A 16,022-nucleotide genomic window follows, 5' to 3' on the forward strand; every position below is an offset into this window, starting at 1 on the left:
TAAACATCCTCCCATCACCCATATACTAACCACAAAAGTCCATTTTTTAAAAAAGGAGTTGTGTTTTAATTATGCTGGCCACATGACCCGGAAGCTGTACGCCGGATCCCTCGGCCAATAAAGCGAAATGAGCACCACAACCCCAGAGTCGGTCACTACTGGACCTAATGGTCAGGGGTCCCTTTACCTTTTTAATTCCATTTCTAAACTTCATTTGTTACTTCCATGATAGGTCAAACACAGGGATGGCAAGCTCAGTGAAGTATGGCTTTATTTGGTATTCATAACATTTGTGTTGAATTCTTTCTGTATCAGGTTGTTTTTTGTTGTAACATCTAATTCATTGTCTAGTCCCTTAAGAACACCACCCAGAGTGGCTGGCGAAACCCAGTCAGAAGGGTGGGATACAAATATAATGATGATGATGTACTTTATTTTGTGAGGTAATAGTTCTGAGCCCTGGTGGGGGCTTTTTGGTACTTCTTTTCTCTCTTTTTTATTTATTTTATATTAATTCAGGGTTTTTTTTTAATGACTTAAAATCACAAACTGCCACATTCTGCGTTAATATTCACCCCGGACATAAGAACAGATTAATTCCTTTATTCTTAGCAAGAATATTATTGGCACAAAAATGGAAGCAAGAAGAATTACCGACGAAAGAAGAATGGCAAATGAAATTAATGGACTATGCAGAATTAGATAAATTAACAGGAAGGATTCCAAACCTGCGGGACCAGAGATTCTTAGAAGACTGGACTAAACATTTGAACTATCTGAGAAGCAATTGTAATAAACAGATTACGCTAGTAGGACTGCAAGAAGTTCTGTAAGGAGGAATGTGTGACATATTGCAAGGAAGACTATGAAGAGAATTATTAGTTAATGATAATTAAAAGTTACAGAGAAATTAAGAAATGCAGAACAAGTGATAAAGAATGGAAAATCTTCAGAGGTTGTTGACAGAAGTCTAAAATATTGTATAAGATAAGAAGTTATGTTAAAGGACAGTTGGAAATGATATGTTTTTTAAAAAAAACTAATAAAAATGTATATTAATTTTTTTTTTCCTTTATTCTTTGCACCTGTTGTCTCCACTTTATATTCCACCAAAGCAAGAGTCTTAATTGGTTCAGGAGAGGCAGGCGGCATTTTGTAAGAATTAGAAATCGCACCCGAACACTCTTCGATGGGACAGCTTTATCTTGATCTGATCTCTGATTGTTCTGCAGCATGCAAGGCCACAATAAGAGACTCTGAGACCACATTGCATCACAGCAGAGGGGAGGGGACTCTTGGGCTGTCAATTATCACGCGTGTGGGAAAGAGAGAGAGCAAATGGTGTGCAACGTCCATAATCCTGAGCGCTATACCAGAAAAGTCGGGGGGGGGGGGACATGTTGCTGGTTTTGCACAGTTTGAGCATGAAAAAGAAGTGGGAGGTTGATAGCATGCAATGGCAACAGCACGAGAATTTCCACTCTGGGCAAGACCGACGACCCATCAAGTCCTGTAAAGTTGCCACTGCGAATGCTGTTACTTGTTACAGCCAACCTAGCACCCTCCAGATGTTTTAGACTACAGGTCCCTGGGGCTGATGGGAGTTGTAGTCAAAAACATCTGGAGGGCACCAGCTAGGCAAAGGCCAGGGATGATAATAATAATAATAATAATAATAATAATAATAATAATAATTTTATTTATACCCTGCCCTTCCCAGTTAAAAAACTGGGCTCAGGGCGGCTAACAACAAATTTAAAACACTTTAAAACACTTACCATAATTTTTGCTCTATAAGACTCACTTTTTCCCTCCTAAAAAGTATGGGAAATGTGTGTGCGTCTTATGGAGCGAATGCAGGCTGCACAGCTATCCCAGAAGCCAGAACAGCAAGAGGGATTGCTACTTTCACTGCGCAGCGATCACTCTTGCTGTTCTGGCTTCTGAGATTCAGAATACAGTGGTGCCCCACAAGACGAATGCCTCGCAAGACGAAAAACTCGCTAGACGAAAGAGTTTTCCGTCTTTTGAGGTGCTTCGCAAGACAAATTTCCCTATGGGTTTGCTTCGCAAGACGAAACGTCTTGCGAGTTCTTGCGAGTGTTTTCCCTTTTTTCCCCCTTTTCCTAAGCCGCTAAACCGCTAATAGCGCTAAGCCGCTAAGCCGCTAATAGCCGTGCTTCGCAAGACGAAAAAACCGCAAGACGAAGAGACTCGCGGAACAGATTAATTTCGTCTTGCGAGGCACCACTGTATATTTTTTTTCTTGTTTTCCTCCTCCAAAAACTAGGTGCGTCTTGTGGTCTGGTGCGTCTTATAGAGCGAAAAATACGGTAGATTTACGACAGGATGTCTCCCATCCCTACTTGAAGATGCTGTGAACTGAACCCGGAATCTTCATAGGCTCTACCACTAGGGATGGACGAATCTGTCCATTTTCATTCCCTCAGTTTGTCTTCATTCAATCATACTTTCAGTTCTCCACATTTCTGCAGCATTTTTATTTTTATTTTACTTTAATCCTCGTGAAAATCCACCAGCGTTTTAGCACTAATTTCCTCCTGGCCAATATTTTTGCAATTAATTTCCCTGAAAGGGAATGAATTCTGCATTTTTATTTGTTTCGTGGTCTTTTATCCTCACAGCGACCCTGTGAAGCAGACTGTATTGAAATCCGAGCAAAGCAACAAAAGGAACGGCATGAGCACATTCAAGACTAACAAATTTATTCTGGTGTAAGATTTTGGGGGCTAAAGTCCATCAAATAAATCATTCTTCGCAATCCACGAAAGCTTATGGAATACATTTGCTACATAGCCTCTGAAGTGTCACTTGACTATAGTTTCATTTCTGCTATAAGTCGTGGATAGTTGGCGGCCCCCTTGATTGAAAGGACACCAGCATAATTTTCTCAACGCCACACAAACAGCCAATGACAGAGAGGAGGATCCTTAAATTAAGCACAACAGCGACAAATGATGGAGTCTGGGGCCCCTGTAAAGCAAATCCACCATGACAATGAATTATCAAAACCACATCTTTTATGCCCTGGCTTCCTTCCTCTAAAGGCTTAGAATAATGTTTAAAAAAGGCACTGCTTTTCCTTCCTCTTTGGTGTCTCAGGCAGGATATAATCAATAACTTTAAAAGAAACAAGGACATAGTCTTGTGAGGTTCAGTTTACAGAAGGAAGGAAGCCCTGAAAATTAAAAACTAGAGGCCAAGTGGCTCCCTTTACAAGGGTGTGTGTGTGTGTGTGTGTGTGTGTGTGTGTGTGTGTGTGTCAAATTCACCAGTAAACCACAACGGAGTAAAATGGAAATGGTCTGCGCTGAATTCAGTGCCAAAATGCCTCCTTGCCATGTCCTTATAATCCCAGTGGGGTACTTTGTAAATCCATTTGTGTGTGTTGTGGGGAGAAATCATTTTTTTCATATGCAGCACTTTCTAAATCCAGGTTTGGTTGCTTGCTTGTGGTTGTTAAGATCCATGGCCCTTTCCTCAGGTTAATCCAGGCATCCACCACCGTCTTGGTCCTCCAGAGCAGTAGAGTTTTTCATTTTTATTATTGTTACTGGAGTGGTTTCTTTGAGTACAGTTTTCTGCCCCAACTGAAGCCTCTGACTCAGGGCATTCTGGGATAACACCTGGTGAATCAAAGTAGGCATTATCCAATCATCCTGATGTGATCTGAAAGAAGACCCACTGTCTGGGGATGAGTCACTAAGGCTTAGGAAGTTCTGAAAGTGTGAATTGTGTGGGACACAGGATTCTTCCAGGTGGAGCTTTATTATGGAATCAGTGGGTCCAATTCTTTTCCTTCCACCGCCATGGTTGCCCCGAGGCATTCTGGGATTTGCAGTTTGCTGATGACTCTGGTCGTTCTCTGTTAAAGGTCCTTAGCCACCCTCACAGGACAGAAGTTCTCATGATGACATTTAAACTGCTTTGAATCTGCCACACAGACACACTCATAAATTAGTTTAAGAGGGAGTTGACAAGACGCATCAATAACCTCCCCACTGAACAACACACTCATTCGCAGATGGCACCAAACTGGGAGGGGTAGCTAATTCCTTAGAAGACAGAATCCGAATTCCAAATGACCTTAACAGATTGGAGAACTGGGCCAAAGCTAACAAAACAAAGTTCAACATGGCTCTGCACTTAGGCAGGAAGAACCCCATGTGGGATGTAAGAATCAGGTGCAGTCAAACACAACATTGCTAGAGTAGACATGAAGGTTGTCTCAGTCCTCCAGCAGCAGTATTGCACTTGGGCAAAAAAAAAAATGAGAGGCACAAATACAAGATGGGTGACACCTGGCTTGAGAGCAGTACATGTGAAAAGGATCTAGGAGTCTTGGTTGACCACAAACTTGACATGAGCCAACAGTGTGACGCGGCAGCTAAAAAAGCCAATGCAATTCTGGGCTGCATCAATAGGAGTATAGCATCTAGATCAAGGGAAGTAATAGTGCCACTGTATTCTGCTCTGGTCAGACCTCACCTGGAGTACTGTGTCCAGTTCTGGGCACCACAGTTCAAGAAGGACACTGACAAACTGGAACGTGTCCAGAGGAGGGCAACCAAAATGGTCAAAGGCTGGAAACAATGCCTTATGAGGAACGGCTAAGGGAGCTGGACATGTTTAGCCTGGAGAAGAGGAGGTTAAGGGGTGATAGGATAGCCATGTTCAAATATATAAAAGGATGTCACATAGAGGAGGGAGAAAGGTTGTTTTCTGCTGCTCCAGAGAAGCGGACACGGAGCAATGGCTCCAAACTACAAGAAAGAAGATTCCACCTAAACATTAGGAAGAACTTCCTGACAGTAAGAGCTGTTCGACAGTGGAATTTGCTGCCAAGGAGTGTGGTGGAGTCTCCTTCTTTGGAGGTCTTTAAGCAGAGGCTTGACAACCATATGTCAGGAGTGCTCTGATGGTGTTTCTTGCTTGGCAGGGGGTTGGACTCGATGGCCCTTGTGGTCTCTTCCAACTCTATGATTCTATAATTCTATGATTCTAGGAACTTCCTGCTTTCCAGGACTGAGACGAAACTTCCTATGTATAACTTGAGATGGGCATGGCCTCTCCTGAAGTAGAAAGAACCAGAAGCACAGGCTGGTGACCATCTTTTATCTTATCTCTATCGATGCAATCTTAACAACAGCACTACTAAGATGAACCCTTGGCTCCAGGCCAAGAGAAGAAAAGGGGGGCTTTCTTACATAAGGAGATAGTCACCGCATTTAAACTATGTTCTAACCTTTTAAGTCTGCCTTCTGGGAACCTTTGTGTGAACAGATGATTACTTGTGAGTAAAAGTTTTATACTTTACAGAAGACTGTGTGGCGTCTTATTTTAGGAGGGATTAAACGGGGAAAATACCAGGAAATATTTACAGAGACTCTAACGAGTCTGAGCAAGCTATCTGCTGTGCGTGTGTTTAAAAAGGGGAATGTTAACTCTGCTGATTTTGCCGAACTTGTAAAGACAAGTTGGAATAGGATATCTTAGACAATATATCTTTCCCCGCATCCCTAAACATTCCCACACACGATACACAAATATAGGATGGGGGACACCTGGCTTACTAGCCGTACATGTGAAAAGGATCTAGGGGTCTTGGTGGACTACAGGCTTAACAGGCATCAACAGTGTGATGCAGCAGCAAAAAAAGCTAATGCTATTCTAGGCTGCATCAAGAGAAGTATAGTGTCCAGATCAAGGGAAGTAATAGGTAAAGGTAAAGGTAAAGGTAAAGGGACCCCTGACTATTAGGTCCAGTCATGGCCAACTCTGGGGTTGCGGCGCTCATCTCACTTTATTGGCCGAGGGAGCCGCCGTACAGCTGTGGCCAGCATGACTAAACCGCTTCTGGCGAACCAGAACAGTGCACGGAAACACCGTTTACCTTCCCGCCGGAGCGGTACCTATTTATCTACTTGCACTTTGACATGCTTTCGAACTGCTAGGTTGGCAGGAGCAGGGACCGAGCAATGGGAGCTCACCCTGTCACGGGGATTCGAACTGCTGACCTTCTGATCGGCAAGCCCAAGAGGCTCTGTGGTTTAACCCACAGCGCCACCCGCGTCCCTAGGAAAGTAATAGTCCCACTCTATTTTGCCTTGGGCAGACCACACCTGGAATACTGCGTCCAATTCTGGGCACCACAATTAAAGAAGGATGTTAAGCTGGAACATGTGCAGAGGAGGGCAACCAAGATGATCGAGGGTCTGGAAACTGAGCCTTATGAGGAACAGTTGAAGGAGATGGGTGTGTTTAACCTGGAAAAGAGGAGAATGAGAGGAGATCTGACAGCCATCTTCAAATATCTTAAGGGCTGTCCTATGGAGGAGGGAGCATGCTTATTGCCTCCTGCTCTGGAGGTTAGGACTCGAACCCATGGCTTCAAGATGCAGGAAAGGGGATTCCGACTAAACATTCAGAAAAACTTTCTGGCAGCAACAGAGGTTGGAGGCCCATCTGTCATGGATGGTTTAGCTGAGGTTCCTGCATTGCAGAGGGTTGTTCTAGATGCCCCTTGGGGATCCCTTTCAACTCTATGGTTCTGCAATTTAGTTTGCCCCAGTGTTACCACCGGTCCATCTGCTTTTGCAGGCTTTTGAGGTCCATGAATAACCATAGTTTAGAGGTCCCGAGCCCTAAGGAAGTCAGACTACCCTCCACCAGGGCCAGGGCCTTTTCAGTGATGGCTCCAACCTGGTGGAATGCTCAGTCCCATGAGACTAGGGCCCTTCAGGATTTAACCTCCTTCCGTCAGGCCTGTAAGACACAGCTATTCCGCCTGGCCTTTAATTTGAATTGAGCCTGATCTTTTATTTCCCTTCTCTTCCCTCCCCCTCCACTTTTATGATGATCACCTGCTCTGAGACCCCACAGCTAATTCTCCCCTGGCCTCCTTGCTGGCCCAAGTGGGACCAATTCAGCCAGCTAGCCCTGGGGATTATCTAATTGATTTTTGGATTTTGGATTTTATTGTTTTTCGTGTTTTTATACTGTATTTTATGCTGCTTTTATAATTAAGTGTTTTAAAGTGTTTTAAATTTGTTGTTATCCGCCCTGAGCCCGGTTTTTGAACAGGGAAGGGCGGGGTATAAATAAAAATTTGTTATTATTATTATTACAAAACCCTGCAAGATCAGTGAACAAGAGAAGTTTATCCGACCTCCCACCCATAGGGCAACAACATCTCTAACATCTTGTACAACCTCAAAAACACTGTAGCTTTGTGACAGCCAGGAGATGCTGACACCTGCGGGTAAAATGTTAGAATTGCTGCCATATCTGTGCCACCATCTTTCAAAGGGAGAGGGGTAGAATTGCTCATGAAAAGTGGAGAATAGCACCCTCTATTGCCTCTGAATGAAGTTTTTCCATCTTCTTTTTTTACTCACCCTTTCCCCCTCCTCCTCCCTCTTCCCTCATAAGTCTCTCTCCTTGGTCTCCAACTGTCTAAAAAAGCAATTTTTTGCTCAAATAATTTTGATGTATGGAAGTGAGAGCTGGACCATAAAGAAGGCTGATCGCCGAAGAATTGATGCTTTTGAATGATGGTGCTGGAGGAGACTCTTGAGAGTCCCATGGACTGCAAGAAGATCAAACCTATCCATTCTAAAGGAAATCAGCCCTGAGTGATCACTGAAAGGACAGATCCTGAAGCTGAGGCTCCAGCACTTTGGCCACCTCATGAGAAGAGAAGACTCCCTGGAAAAGACCCTGATGTTGGGAAAGATGGAGGGCACAAGGAGAAGGGGACAACAGAGGACGAGATGGTTGGACAGTGTTCTTGAAGCTACCAGCATGAGTTGGACCAAACTGCGGGAGGCAGTGGAAGACAGGAATGCCTGGCGTGCTCTGGTCCGGGGGTCACGAAGAGCTGGACACGACTAAACGACTAAACAACAACAAGAATTTTGATGCCTGAGGTGGGGAAGACAATGCCACTGCCTATCCAAGCCGAGCTCCATCAAGTAGCCAAGTCCGAAATAATTTTGATACCCGAGGAAATATATTTCACAAGCACATCTCTCTCTCTCTGTGGCAGCAGGGGGGGGGGAAGGATGGGGCGGGCCAGAATAATGAGACATTAAATAGCTAACATTCTGCTGCCTTTTCATGACACAAAGAATCAGCTGCCTGAGGGGGCCACTTCACTTTGGTAGGGCTAGACCGGCATTAAAATATTTTAAATACGGGGGAGAAAGAATATACAACTATATGACTGGAATAGTTATGGAAAAGTGCATGTTTCTGGAACAAAGGCAAATACAGTCCTACCTTGGCTCTTAAACGCCTTGGCTCCCAAACAAATTGGCTCCCGAACACCGCAAACCCGAAAGTGAGTGTTCCAGTTTCTGAACGATTTTCAGAGGCCAAACGTCCGGAGCGGCTTCCATGGCTTCCGGTTGGTTACAGGACGCTCCTGCAGCCAATCAGAAGCCGCATTTTGGTTTCTGAACTTTTTGGAAGTCGAATGGACTTCCGGAACGGATTCTGTTTGACTTCCGAGGTACAACTGTATAGAATCCAGGAGAACATAATATGAATTGGAATACCAATCCAGAATGTCAAAGGAGTAGCAAGCAAAATAAAAGCTTTAATAAGCATTTGTATATAGATATCTGTATAAGGCAGGAGGTGAATGATTTTATATTATTGGTTCTTGAATTCTATACATCTCAATTGGTTATTTTTGCTGATACAGAAAAATATGCATTATCATCATCATTATTACCAAAACTATGGTTGAATATGACTTGTTATTCTTAGCCAATAATTTACAGCACTGAAGCAAAATCTGGAAAAACAGTATTTAAACATTACATTTTTAAACAGTTCATTCCAAGGTAAACCTTTCTTGAAGTTGTGCTAAACATTTCTACATCCTTCCCATTTGTTTTTGCTTTAAGTCCCCCAAGTGGGGGGAAATGGCAGTTTTCCCATCCTTATTCCTCTCCTGGCTTTCAAGCTGCCACAAATCAAAATCCTGCTAGCAGGAATATACATTGAGCGGGGATTCCGAAACTGTGGCAAACAAGTTTCATTCAGGTGGTCTACAGCATGCCCGTGTTAAATATTCATATTGATTCTTAATGGGGGGGGGGGTTATTACTTCTTTTATTTCTTGCATTTTCCTGCATTACGCTTTGAATTCTGTGGGATGCAAATCTAGCCCAACACATTACAATTGCTACAAGAGACAGACAAATCATTAGGTGGTCCACCAAGAGAATTAACCATTCTCAAGCGGTCCGTGGAGGGGGCAGGAAGTTGAGGAATTACTGTAGGTTAGAGGATGACGGCACTTACTCCAAGACTATACGGTGGTACCTTGGATTACAAACTTTATTCATTCCAGAGGTCCGTTCTTAGCCTGAAACCGTTCTTAACCTGAGGCGTGCTTTCGCTAATGGGGCCTCCTGCTGCTGCCACACGATTTCCATTCTCATCCTGGGGCAAAGTTCGCAACCCGAGGTACTACTTCCGGGTTAGCAAAGTTTCTAACCCAAAGTGTTTGTAACCCGAAGTGTTTGTAACCCAAGGTACCACTGTACACATATCTTTTAAATCCCCCCTTTTTTGTATTTTTTCTTTTATTCTTTTTCTCTTTTTTTCTTTCCTCTGTAACTTTCAAAAATGCAATAAAAATGTTTTTTTTTTTAAAAAAAAAAAAAGACTATACACGTATGGAAGCATATGTGACCTTTTCGCTTTGACACTTGGATTTCCCCGCCTTCTTCACGACGAGCTCTGAATAATTCAGATCTGCCGATGACTCTGCCTTCTTATCCTATGGAAAGAGGTCGAGGAATCAGTGTCATCATTTGTGAGCTTGCCCAGGTGTTTCCTGAACACTGGTACAGCCACAACATCAGCCATTAGGCCTCTAGCTAGTTACCGCTCCTTCAGATCAGCCATACTACAATCACTGCAATTACAGTCAAACTTTGGTTGTCAAACGTAATCCGTTCCAGGATTCGACTTCTGAAACGTTTGACAACCGAGGATCAAAGGGCGGATGGCAAAATCAATGGAGAAAAAAGAAGAAAAATCTCCCTGGAAGCCGTTCAGCTTCTGAAAACTGTTCGAAAACCAGAGCAGCTACTTCTGGGTTTTTGGCATTCGGGAGCCAAAACGTTCCAAAGGGAGGAATTTGGCAGCTGAGGTTTCACTGTACAGTGGTACCTCAGGTTAAGTACTTAATTCGTTCTGGAGGTCTGTACTTAACCTGAAACTGTTCTTAACCTGAAGCACCACTTTAGCTAATGGGGCCTCCTGCTGTTGCCGCGCCGCCGAAGAACAATTTCTGTTCTCATCCTGAAGCAAGGTTCTTAACCTGAAGCACTATTTCTGGGATAGCAGAGTCTGTAACCTGAAGCGTATGTAACCTGAAGCGTATTTAACCCGAGGTACCACTGTATTGTTTTTTCCAGGGATGTGGGAGTAATAATGCACCCGTCTAGGGGTGGCAGAGAAATTTGGTTCTCCTTTCATTGCCAACATACCTAATTCCCACTTCCTAAAACAATATGCAAAACCAAAAGATAGCTGTCCTTCTAAATTTGCTTTTCTCTGAATTTTGCAGGTCTCCAGCCCCAAAATAGCTGTTGGTTAGGTACTGTTGGTTAGGCCAAGGTTGCAGGCCTGAACCCCATATGAGACAGCTGCATATTTGGGTTGGACTAGATGATCCTATGGGGTCCCTTCCAACTCTATGATTCTATATGTTGAACAATGAGCACATCTGGGCGAAGTGTGTCTTAAGCCAAGTGCCTTAGGGGAAGTGACGTACAAAAATGCACTACACTTAGGGGAAGTGGCGTACAAAAATGCAAGCGGGGGAGACCGCTTGCAAAAAAAATGGATATACAGTGGTAAGGTAAAAGTAAAGCGAGCCAGTGTGGTGTAGTGGTTAAGAGCGGTAGACTCCTAATCTGGGGAACCGGGTTCGCGTCTCCGCTCCTCCACCTGCAGTTGCTGAGTGACCTTGGGCCAGTCACACTTCTCTGAAGTCTCTCAGCCCCACTCACCTCACAGAGTGTTTGTTGTGGGGGAGGAAGGGAAAGGAGAATGTTAGCCGCTTTGAGACTCCTTAAAAGGGAGTGAAAGGCGGGATATCAAATCCAAACTCTTCTTCTTCTTCCTAAAGGCACCCCTGACCATTTAGGTCCAGTCGTGACCGACTCTGGGGTTGCGGCACTCATCTCGCTTTATTGACTGAGGGAGCCGGCGTACAGCTTCTGGGTCATGTGGCCAGCATGACTAAGCCGCTTCTGGCAAACCAGAGCAGCACACGGAAACGCCATTTACCTTCCCGCCAGAACAGTACCTATTTATCTACTTGCACTTTGACGTGCTTTTGAACTGCTAGGTCAGCAGGAGCAGGGACTGAGCAACGGGAGCTCACCCCGTCGCGGGGATTTGAACCTTCTGATCGGCAAGTCCTAGGCTCTGTGGTTTAACCCACAGCGCCACCCACGTCCCTTACAGTGGTACCTCGGGTTAAGTACTTAATTCGTTCCGGAGGTTTGTTCTTAACCCAAAACTGTTCTTAACCTGAGGTACCACTTTAGCTAATGGGGCCTCCCACTACCGCCACACCGCTGGCGCACGATTTCTGTTCTCATCCTGAGGTAAAGTTCTTAACCCGAGGTACTATTTCTGGGTTAGCGGAGTCTGTAACCTGAAGTGTCTGTAACCCGAGGTACCACTGTAGTTGCTCAAGGGAGCCGTAGACTCAAAAAGGTTGAAAACCTCTGGGCTAGAGACTACATCAGTTCTGCCTCACCTCTCCAACCTCCTCCCAGTTTCCAAACTTGTCCATCTAGCATTATCTATGCTAGCTAACAGTGTTTCAAGCAGAAGCCAGTCTGCAGATCATAGCTGTCAACTTTCAGATTTGAAAATAAGGGATCAGCAGCCTTGAAAATAAGGGATCAGCAGCCTCACCTGTCCCGGGGACAGTCTACGGGATATCTAACAATCTGAGATAGCAGCGGGAAGCAGCGGGAAACGGCGCTGGAATAAGGGAATTTCCCGCAAAAAAAAAGGGAAGGTTGACAGCTATGCTGCAGATATCGGGTATCAGACCTGAGGCCTTTGCCATGCAGCAGAATATCTGCGACTGAACTGCAGCCCTTCTGCATCGCCTCCCAACCATATCCAGCTTGGAGCCAGGTTTCTGAGCGCTACCCTTGAAAGCCTGACTCTGTTTTTAAGCTCAGGGCTTACCTGACTCAGGCGTTTCGTCCCGGATCCTCTTGCTTGGCGGCGACCTGCAAATTCAGTTTAGTAAAATGTAGCGAGCGAGATGCAATCCGAAGAAATTTTCCTCTAAATATAACCCATAGGAGGCCTATCTTTGGTTCCCATCTCTTTGCTAGCTGGTGCCCTCCAGGTGTTTTGGACGTCAACATAATATCATTTCCTTAATAACAATTTATTTAACTAAAACAATAACACTATAGCATATGTATCCATGTTTGTTAACTTGATGTGGTTAAATGGTTTTTTTTATTAAAAAAAAACTTAGAGTTTTAGCACACATGAAAAACTTAAAACAAATCCTTATTTCCTGATGAATAGTCTTTGGACTACAATGTAACTTAAATAGAAAACTATTTTTAGAAAGATTTTTCCTCCAAAAGCATTTTATTTTAAAAATCCATTTTGAATAAAAAAAATCTGATTTAAATAAAAAAAAATCGATTTAAATTTTTATCCACCCTGCCTTCAACCCCCAGGTCGGTGAAATGCCCATCTCTGGTTTAGAGACAAGCTCTAGTCACCCTGCTCACCTTGTCTGTTCCTACAGTAGAGCACTATCAGAGGGAAAACTACAAAAACCGCCAGAGCTGAGGTGAGGCCTGCCCAAAGCACTATGGAATGTGTGCTATTTTCAACAGGTTTCTTAGGATCTCCTAGGAGAGAGAATAAATGAGGTATTACATCATCAAACTTCAGAATCAAGGTAACAAAATATTTTACGACACACTCACCCACCTATGTACACAGTGCCGCAATACAGGAAGACATTGTGAGAAACTTTCAAATTAAATTCAACAGAGCCTGCTGGATTGTTGTTGCGGTTTCTTTCCTTTCTTTCTTTTTAACTTTAGATTTTCCTCCATGCCTTTTTATAAACTAGCACAGAGAATCTCTTGCCTCATTGCTGCCAACAAGAAAACACAGTTTTGTCCTTTGGCCTTGCATGGGGTTTTTCCTTCTCAGACAGAACAACCAACTATTTCTCAGGTAGCACATGTTATCACGCCCTGGGAATGGTCTTTCCCCTTAGCAGTTAGAATGTTTGGGAACATTCAGCGACATCACTGCTGTCCATCCAGTCTAGGGGAGAACCTAAAAGCAGCAGCCGGTCCTTAGAAACTACAACTAACCCAGAATGCAGCCACCAGACTGGTGACTGGGAGCGGCCACCGGGACCACATAACACCGGTTCTGAGAGATCTGCATTGGCACCCAGTACATTTCCGAACACAATTCAAAGTGTTGTTGCTGAACTTTAAAGCCCTAAACGGCATCGGTCCAGTATACCTGAAGGAGCGTCTCCACCCCCATCGTTCATCCCAGACACTGAGGGCTGCCTTCAGATGTCTTCTAAAAGTCTGGTAGTTGTCTTTCTCTTTGACATCTGGTGGGAGGGCGTTCCACAGGGCGGGTGCCATTACCGAGAAGCCTCTGCCTCCTTCCCTGTAACTTGGCTTCTCGCAGTGAGGGAACCGCCAGAAGGCCCTCGGCGCTGGACCTCAATGTCTGGGCAGAACGATGGGGGTGGAGATGCTCCTTCAGGTATACTGGACCGAGGCCGTTTAGGGCTTTGAAGGTCAGCACCAACACTTTGAATTGTGCTCAGAAACATACTGGGAGTCAATGTAGGTCTTTCAAGACCAGTGTTATATGGTCTCAGTGGCCACTCCCAGTCACCAGTCTAGCTGCCGCATTCTGGATTAATTGCAGTTTCCGGGTCACCTTCAAAGGTAGCACCACATAGAGCGCATTGCAGTAGTCCAAGCGAGAGATAACTAGAGCATGCACCATATTTGGAGATGGCTCTCATATCTCCTCCTAGTCTCCTCTTACACAGGCTAAACATGCCCAGCTCCCTCACCCATTCCTCAAATATATCAATTCTTCACCCCCAACTTACTGTCCACACAGAAAATCCAGAAATACTACACCCCAGCACTTTCTACACAAGCAGCTTCAAGTGAGAGGGAAGGCCTGTCACTGTAGATTACAGTACAGTGGTACCTCAGGTTAAGTACTTAATTCGTTCCGGAGGTCCGTTCTTAACCTGAAACTGTTCTTAACCTGAAGCACCACTTTAGCTAGTAGGGCCTCTTGCTGCTGCCGCGCTCCCGGAGCCCGATTTCTGTTCTTATCCTGAAGCAAAGTTCTTAACCTGAAGCACTATTTCTGGGTTAGCGGAGTCTGTAACCTGAAGCGTATGTAAACCGAGGTACCACTGTAAACTGATAATGAGCTAGATGGACAATCTCAGTAGAAGGCAACTTCCTATGATAAAACCAGCAACATCTGAGTCTAGCCCACTGGTTTCCCAATGAACCCATCCCAGTTCCTTCCTTCCTTCTGACCAACTACAGTGGTACCTCGGGTTAAGAACTTAATTCGTTCTGGAGGTCCGTTCTTAACCTGAAACTGTTCTTAACCTGAGGTACCACTTTAGCTAATGGGGCCTCCCGCTGCCGTCGTGCGGTTTTTGTTCTCATCCTGAGGTAAAGTTCTTAACCCGAGGTACTATTTCTGGGCTAGCAGAGTCTGTAACCTGAAGCGTCTGTAACCTGAGGTACCACTGTACATTCCTTCCACAAAACCCAACCTCTTTACCTTTTGCAGCTTTAAGCACGCGAAGCTCAGTCCCGTTCCCCGAAGTCTCCTGGAATCCAGGGATCTTCACCACGCATCGATACACCCCCGAGTCGTAATGTCTCAGATCCCGTATCTCTATGTTGGCTTTTCTCTCCAAGAGGAAGGCCTGCTCCGAGGTCGGACTCACCCTTCCCATGAATTCCCGGGTGGTCTTTCTGACCTCCACCCCTGGCTCCTTCACCCACCGGAAGCTCCCAACCTTGGGCTCTGAGGTGGAGTTGTAGGAACAGTGCAAGGTGACGGAACCGCCTTCCGTGCCTTCTGCTGAGCTGGGCTGGGAGACCATGAGGGGTTCTTGAGCCTGGGAAGCTAGGAGAGTGGACATGGGATGGGGGTGAGAGAGATGGAAAGGCAGGAGTCCCAGTTGTTCATGGTCTTGACCAGTTCGCCCAGCCTAACCTTCCAGCGTAGCTTAACTGTACAGTCTTAATGATCCCTGAATGAGGCACCTGTGTTCACACACAACTTATTTCCAACATGGTCAAGAGGAGGAAATAAAACTCATGTGGCTATAATTCCAGTTGCATTAGACCACAGCAGGAATGAGGGAGAAATTCAATTCAACTCCTCCTCCTCCTCTGTGTTCTGGAGGTTCATCCCGCTCAGTTCTTGGAAACCATATTTGGTTAATGCTGCTGGTCCAACATGGTCCATCAGATTCTGCACCTGCAGAAACAGCTAGACAGTTGCACTTGTTTGTGTTGGGACACACAATTGTCACAATTCATCGCAATATCAATTACAGTGGTACCTCAGGTTAAGTACTTAATTCGTTCCGGAGGTCCGTACTTAACCTGAAACTGTTCTTAACCTGAAGCACCACTTTAGCTAATAGGGCCTCCTGCTGCCGCCACACCACCGGAGCACGATTTCTGTTCTCATCCTGAAGCAAAGTTCTTAACCTGAAGCACTATTTCTGGGTTAGCAGAGTCTGTAACCTGAAGCCTCTTTAACCTGAAGCGTATGTAGCCCAAGGTACCACTGTAATGTATTGTTTTAAACATTTTGTGTATCATTGAAGTCTGGTGAACCGTTGAAGCCTGGTGGTTGAATCTGACAAAGTATTACCTGTGGAAGTACGTACCACA

The 16,022-nt window shown here is 44.8% G+C and overlaps 1 protein-coding gene across 1 annotated transcript; it reads right to left on the minus strand.

The window, feature by feature from the left end:
* Positions 1-9,693: 9,693 nt before the first annotated feature.
* On the minus strand, positions 9,694-15,239 carry LOC307209041 (natural cytotoxicity triggering receptor 3-like). Its single transcript, XM_079964132.1, has 4 exons — positions 14,893-15,239; positions 12,822-12,944; positions 12,256-12,299; positions 9,694-9,814 (listed from the first exon to the last, which is right to left on the minus strand). The coding sequence occupies exons 1-4, from the start codon at positions 15,218-15,220 to the stop codon at positions 9,701-9,703; spliced, it is 609 nt and encodes a 202-aa protein (XP_079820258.1). The 5' UTR covers positions 15,221-15,239; the 3' UTR covers positions 9,694-9,700.
* Positions 15,240-16,022: the final 783 nt, after the last annotated feature.

The sequence above is a fragment of the Podarcis cretensis genome (genome assembly GCF_951804945.1).
Source record: "Podarcis cretensis genome assembly, chromosome: 2".
Taxonomy (NCBI): domain Eukaryota; kingdom Metazoa; phylum Chordata; class Lepidosauria; order Squamata; family Lacertidae; genus Podarcis; species Podarcis cretensis.

Bases quoted from the DNA above. Each gene is read 5' to 3' on its own strand.
- LOC307209041 (XM_079964132.1), bottom strand. From the start codon at position 15,220: ATGGTCTCCCAGCCCAGCTCAGCAGAAGGCACGGAAGGCGGTTCCGTC. The intron at 12,945-14,892 runs GTAAAGAGGTTG...TCTCTCTCCTAG, and splicing joins CGTGCTTAAAGCTGCAAAAG to GAGATCCTAAGAAACCTGTT. The intron at 12,300-12,821 runs GTGAGCAGGGTG...CTGAATTTGCAG, and splicing joins CTACTGTAGGAACAGACAAG to GTCGCCGCCAAGCAAGAGGA.